Genomic DNA, 7180 nt, shown 5'->3' with positions numbered 1-7180 from the left:
AGGTCTTCCTGGGCCTACCTCTTCCACGGGTTCCCTCAACTGTTAGGGTGTGGCACTTTTTCACGCAGCTATCCTCATCCATTCTCACCACATGTCCATACCAGCGCAATCGTCTCTCTTGCACACCACAACTGATGCTTCTAATGTTCAGCTTTTCTCTCAAGATACTTACACTCTGACGGGTATTCACATTGACATTACACATCCAACGGAGCATACCGGCTTCATTCCTTGCGAGCTTACGTATGTCCTCAGCAGTTACAGCCCATGTTTCACTGCCATGTAGCATGGCTGTTCGTACGCATGCGTCCAAAAAAAAGTAGGGCAACTGTATTTTGGTTGGTGATTAAATATAAAAGATTATGTATGTGTGTATGTGTGTGTGTATATGTATATATGTATACATATATGCACATGTATATGTATGTACCTATATATATATATATATATATATATTAGTTTATGTATATATTAATATTATCTCAGTTTTAAAAAAAACCTTTGACAATGTAAATATGTTAATAGTTACCAGAGGTAGCAAAATTACACTAAAAAACCAAGATATCACAGCCGTTTTATAGGTAGAGATACCAAGTTAAAGTGATACATTTTGAGAAGATATGAATAATAACAATAAATGGAGCAAAACGCATATAAATAAAAGTTCCTTTAATTCCTACACATGTTTCAAAATATATGAGAGCTCTTCTACAAAGAAGTAAGAGTTGCTGGAATTCCACATATATTCATCTTCAGGGAATCAACATATAAAAGCAAAACAAATGTGAAATGATGAGGTAACTTACGAGCTAAGATGTTACATGGCCAGCCCAAAGAATTTTGCTCATGCAGCATTAGTTTTGGCAGGAAACAAAGTTGGATATTTTAAATGCACCTTGTATATATATATATATATATATATATATAGCTATATATATATATAGCTATATATATATATACACACACACATATGCATATATGGGTACAGGACGTCACCAATGGGGCAAATAACATGAAATACGTAAACAATGAGAAAAAAATGGAAAACAGGATAAGTAAACACAGAGAAAGGACCCATCATCAGTTGTTGGCTGTCTGTCTACTGTGTTTACCTGTCCTTTTTTACATTTTTTTTTCTCATTGTTTACGTATTTAACTCATTTGCTTACGTATTTCATGTTATTTGCACTGTTGGTGACGTCCTGTACCCATATATGCATGTGTGTGTGTATATATATATATATATATTATACATTATTTATTATTTAATTGAATGCGATTCATCCATTTCCAAGTAAGTATATATATATATATATATATATATATATGAGCAGTTAAATATAAAGTGTTGCTTAATGAACTGTTAGTACAAGGGAAATAAACATTTCTTCATAATATTTGGTGGGATTAGGAATTCGAATTTGAAATTAAGGAATAAGGAAAAAGATACCAAGGATAACTGGAAGAGTGAGAGCATGTCATTGATGAGGTTGAGAAAAGCAATGAAAGGACTCTGACAAAGAAAACTAATGATCAATTGATTGTTCAATCAACACATTAAACAAACCATTGAATTGTTAGTTGGTAAAATAATGAAGTGGTATTTAATCAGTGTATGTGTTTATTTAAATTTTATTGGCATAATGACCCCACCCTCAAGATACAACATAAGTTTTTTTTATTTACAAAATTCTTAAAATTTCTAATCAGTGGTAGTCACATCTGTTTCCACAAATTCCTGCCTTGTCTGTCTTTACAATAGATGCCTCACATTGAAATCTTAATTTTTTTGCAGACAGTGAAGGATTTAAGCATTGGATAGAGTCTGAGTAATTAAACATTTCTTGCTTGCCACTTGAAGTGTGCTAGCACTTATTTTACTCCACCTCACTTGATATTATGACAAGAGGATTTGAACTCCTGAAGAGTGACAATAACAACTACAACAGAAATATCACCAGCTCTCCATCACCACCACAATGGCTGCCACTGCCACCACCACCACCACCATTTTGTGTCTGCTTTTCTATGTTTTTATGAGTTGGATGATTTGAGAAAATCTGACAAGTTGGAGGTTTGCATCATATTCCAGTGTCTGCTTTGGCATGCTTTCTACTGCTAGATGCCCTTCCTAACACCAACCAGTTTACTGAGTGTACTGGGTGCTTATTTTCCATGGCACTAATGATGATTGTTTTGTGACTTCCAAGGCTAGAAGACCATAATATTTGCTGCTGGTTCTGTGGGAAAAAAAAGAAAGCATGCAGTACATTGTATATTCAATATTTAATGATGCAACCTCATTATAATACTACTCACAACATACAGAGCCAAGTATGGTCATATTGAAGTGTGTTCAGCTGAGAAAACTTCACTCCTTGAATGGTTCTACTGAGGAGGTCCACTGCAAGAAAGAAAGAAAAACAAAATAGAAAGAAAACAACAACAAAAAAACAGAAGAAAAGTTGGGAGAAAAGAAGGAAAAAAACAAGGAAGGAAGAAATTTGAGGGTTGTGGGTTCTTAGCAAGAATTTTTCTTGAAACTATTACTTATATACCTAAAACCTTTGTTTCCTATGGTACATAGGCCTATGTCTAATTTTATCCAATGATCTTGATTTTAGGATGTCCTTTCTGATTTTTTCCTGTTGTATCCATGCTTTTTTCAGCTTTGCCTCATTAACTTACCCCCAGCTCCTTTTAGAGGGTTCTCTCTTTTGCCTCCCTTGTGTGTTCCAAGTCTGGGCCTGACATATAATGGAGGATGTTGTTTTATCTAAGGTGTTGCCTATCCATCCCCACTTCCACATTAGGATCTGGTCTTCTGCCTTTCAGATTTTTTCTCTAATGTGTCATGTTTCCCTAAGAAAAGGTCTTCCTCTCTCGAGTCTTGTTGACTTTCAATTATCATTGGTTCTACTGTAACTTTGCTTGGTTTTTCTAGGTAGGGGTGTTGGCACTACAAAAATCTGTTTTTATATTTTGGAAGACCTCATGGAGGCAATGATAAGTTACTGAGACCTTTGGTGATATGCTGTGCTTGAGAAGACCTGTCAAGCCAAGTGAAATCGTAGTTGTGGTCATTGCCAATGTCACGTAACTGGCACCCATGCTAGTGGCACATAAAAAGCACCCATTACACTCTTGGAGTGGTTGGCATTAGAAAGGGCATCCAGTCATAGAAACCATGCCAAATCGGATTGGAACCTGGTGCAACTCTCTAGCTGACCCGTTTCAGTCAAATGATTTAACCCATAAATAGAAACATTATTATTTCTAAATCTCTCAAAGAGAAATATTCGGTAACAGTTTTTTAAAGTAAAGACTATTTGCCAACATAATGTGACAGTCCTGGATGGGATGAATGTTACTGTTGTTTAACTCCACCAGCATGGAAAGCAGATGCTGAATGATGATAGTGACGACGACGACGACGACGATGAGGAGGAGGAGGAGGAGGAGGAGGAGGAGGTATTAGTCTGACCTCTATGCTTTGATCTGTCCTGCATGGAAGGGCCTACCAGCAACTAGCACTCTGCAGGCAAAGCTCTCAGGGTCATAGAGGAACACAAGCCATCAACTGCAACAAGGACTGAATCATATGGCGACCATTTAGCCCATGCTAACAAGGAAAAACACACTTAAAATGAATAACTAATATTATAGCTTTTAAAATAACTCACCTCTGTGCATTGCAAATATGGTTTTCATGAGGTCAGCCATATTGAGATTTTGCTTCGTTTGTGTTTCCAAAACTTTATCAATCATCAATTGAACAATATCTTCCATATTGCTCTCCTCAATATCTAACAACAGCAACGTGTTACATAAATAGTTATCCACATCACGGTGTGCACGGATCTCTTGGGAAAAGTCTTTCAAGGGCAACCTCTGCAATAGAAGATTGATATTGATATGTCAAACCCTGTTAAGTTATCCTTTCTCATCTGTTGGGGGTCTGAAGAAGCTTGCATCAGTTGGGCCCAAAGCTGCGACTCAGTTGTAAGTGGAGAGAACTGGGGAAGTATCATCTGTATGTGACTGTCCTGAGCCGTTTAGATCCAATGGAGAGACATGGTCAGGTGAGCTGGAGTTGAGACTTGATGCAGAACCTACAAGAATCTTAGTAGAATTTGATGAAAAACATAAGTGGGGATTTCATTCTGATAGGTCTGTTAGAGTTTTTCTCTTAGCCTATGCATTCTTGTTGGCTATTAAATGGTAATGGACGCTATGAAAACCATTGAATAAAAGGGAAGTTAATCTAAAAAGGTTGGGAAAAATATGAAAGATAAAAAATACACACAACCATATTCTTGCAAGACATAGACATAAAATCTTGTACGTTCATAACGTCTACATACGTACACTCACAAAAATATGTATATGTACATTCACATACACACACAAACATATATATGCATGTATGTACTCATACATATACACATATCCACACACATATGCACACATGTATATATATATATATATATATATATGTACATTTTAAAAAATAACGTTGACCACTAACGTGGACAGTTAATGCGCTAGAAATAGATCACATCTTGTGTCTATTAAGACCTAAATTGTTCTCAACATGAAATATAGCAGCATACCAAAAACGTGAGCGGGCAAGACATTTAAAATCACCTAAAAAAGCATTATTAAACAGGAACTAGTTTCGGATTTAACAAATTCTTACCATTTGTCTATTCCTCATCAGCCTGATTAGTAATGTAACCGTAATCATCAGAATCGTATACAGAGTTGCCCACCGCCATGGGTGCGTGTGCATATGGTTCTGCTAATTACAGCTTAATGTTAAAATTCAAAAGTCTTCGTTTTGGCATGCTAATTCCAGGAATATATCCGCAGAAAATATTTACTGAGTCTTATATATTCAGTATGAGAACATGAGTAATGGGTAAAATATTATTATAAAATCTGGTAATTAGTCATATATTAATTAATATCGAATAATTATCAGGAGGCCAGCACATCTAAAGAATCAAAGAGATTCAGAAATATTATCTGCAATCTCAGGGGATTAAGGTACATTTTAAAAAATAACGTCGACCACTAACGTGGACAGTTAATGCGCTAGAAATAGGCCTCCTGATAATTATTCGATATTAATTAATATATGACTAATTACCAGATTTTATAATTATATATATATTTATGTATATGTTCATGCAACTTCATCCTCATATAGACATAGGTGTATGCTCGCACTCATATATATTTAGACCTTTAGACATATAAATATACATATATATATATATATATACAGGCATACATTCACACTCCTGCATATACGTATATACATATATGTACATATGTACACACACACACACACATATATATATATACTTATACATCCTCCTATCACACACCTACAACTGCAGATATACAAGCATATGCATATCCATATAAAAGAAGGGGACGTGTGCATAAAAGTTGCACTTATGCACCGGACACAGTCCTACACTCACATTCATACATACACGCATACACATATATACACATGCACACAATACACATTTAATATATACATACATATGCATATACTCACACACGTACACATTCACACAATTAAAAAGGAAAAAATGAAAAAAATATATATAAAACAATAAATATATATGTATGTATGTGTGTGTGTGTATATATATATATATATATATATATTTATACACACACACATGCACACATATATACATATATATGAACTCATGTTTTTGTGTCCTATTTTCTTTTTTGTATCATGAAACTTAACAATATTATTATGAAAGATATATTTTTTAAGATACGAAGCAATATTAAAAATGCAACATAAATATATAATTATAAATACATAATCAGCATAAATCCTATAATAATCCACAAAAATTATAAACTTCATATATTTATGATTATCTAAATAGGTGTGTCAGCGTTGTTAAGATGCTGGATGGATTTCTACGCTGTAATCATTCTTGCTCTCTTAAGCTCTGAGTTCAAATTCCATCAAGGTTAACCTTGCTATTTAACCTTTTGAGGTCGATAAATAAAGTAGCAGTCTTGAACTGGTATGAATTCTTCTCGGAATCACCAGGGAAAAAGTGGAGAAAATTCAAGGGCTGTCTTGAGTGACACACAGTCTAGCTATACCACTTGGATGGGGATAGGATCTGTTAGGGCTAAAGCACTGAAGACATGCCGTGTGTCACAATGGTGTTTTTATGATTCCATCAGGGCCCAAAGAAAGAAGAAGGGAATAAAGAGTACATGGGACCGTTATCCCTGCTTCTGCTGATGGCAATAGAGTTCTACCTAGCCTTTTAATTAAGAGCCCTTGAATTTGCTTCACTTTTTTCCTGGTGATTCTGAGAAGAATTAATACCAGTTCAAGACTGCTACTTTATTTATCGACCTCAAAAGGTTAAATAGCAAGGTTAACCTTGATGGAATTTGAACTCAGAGCTTGTTATGGAGCATAGGCCACCGCTGATGTTTCTCTTCCATTCTTGACCCTGGGCTGCCTTCTCTTTTCCCAGGTTTTGCCGATTTTAGATTGTCAGCAATGCTTCTGTAACTTAGCTATATTCTAGGTAGGGATGTTGGCCCTACATAGACCTATCCAGCATGGGAAGCCTTACCAGAAGCTTGCACTCAACTGGAATAGCTCCCAGGGTCATTGAGGTACACAAGCTGCCATATTGCTACAAGGACCAGACCTTGTAGTGGTTGCCTAACATCTGCTTAGCATGTATTTGTGTTGAGTATATGTTGTCTATTAATGACTGTCATACAATGTGTAGTATCACAAACATTGTTTTTTGGTGGGGGATCAAGGGTCGCATGTGTGTGTGCACACGCACACACAGGTGTAAGTGTGTATGTGTGTGTGTGTTTGTGTTTGTGAGTGCGTTGAGTGTGTGTATGAGTGTTTGTGTGTGTGTGTGGTTGTGCATGTGTGAGGGTGTGTGCATTTGTGTGTTTGTGTGTGTATGTGTTTGTGTGTTTTTGTGCATGTGTGTGTGCTTGTGTGTGTGTGTGTGTGTGAGTGTGCATGTATGTGTGTGTGTGCATGCATGTATGTGTGTGTGTGGGAGCATGTGCATGCATGCATGCATGCTGAAGAGAAAGAATTTTGGACAAGTTCTGTGACTTACCTCATAAACTCGGTACAAAAGTTCTTCAT

General features: G+C 36.0%; 1 protein-coding gene across 1 annotated transcript in view; it reads right to left on the bottom strand.

Moving 5' to 3' along the window:
• LOC106867171 (solute carrier family 4 member 11) overlaps positions 1 to 7174 on the bottom strand; it is a 39122-nt gene extending 31948 nt beyond the window's left edge. The window contains exons 1-3 of the mRNA XM_014911963.2: positions 7152 to 7174; positions 3684 to 3891; positions 2320 to 2404 (exon numbers count right to left, since the gene is read on the bottom strand). Coding sequence (XP_014767449.2) covers positions 2320 to 2404; positions 3684 to 3789 — 191 coding nt within the window. The 5' untranslated portion in view covers positions 3790 to 3891; positions 7152 to 7174. The remainder of the gene's footprint in view (positions 1 to 2319; positions 2405 to 3683; positions 3892 to 7151) is intronic.
• Positions 7175 to 7180: the final 6 nt, after the last annotated feature.

This window comes from Octopus bimaculoides, chromosome 8, assembly GCF_001194135.2.
Source record: "Octopus bimaculoides isolate UCB-OBI-ISO-001 chromosome 8, ASM119413v2, whole genome shotgun sequence".
Taxonomy (NCBI): Eukaryota; Metazoa; Mollusca; class Cephalopoda; order Octopoda; family Octopodidae; genus Octopus; species Octopus bimaculoides.
This window is presented reverse-complemented; position numbering and strand designations above follow the sequence as displayed.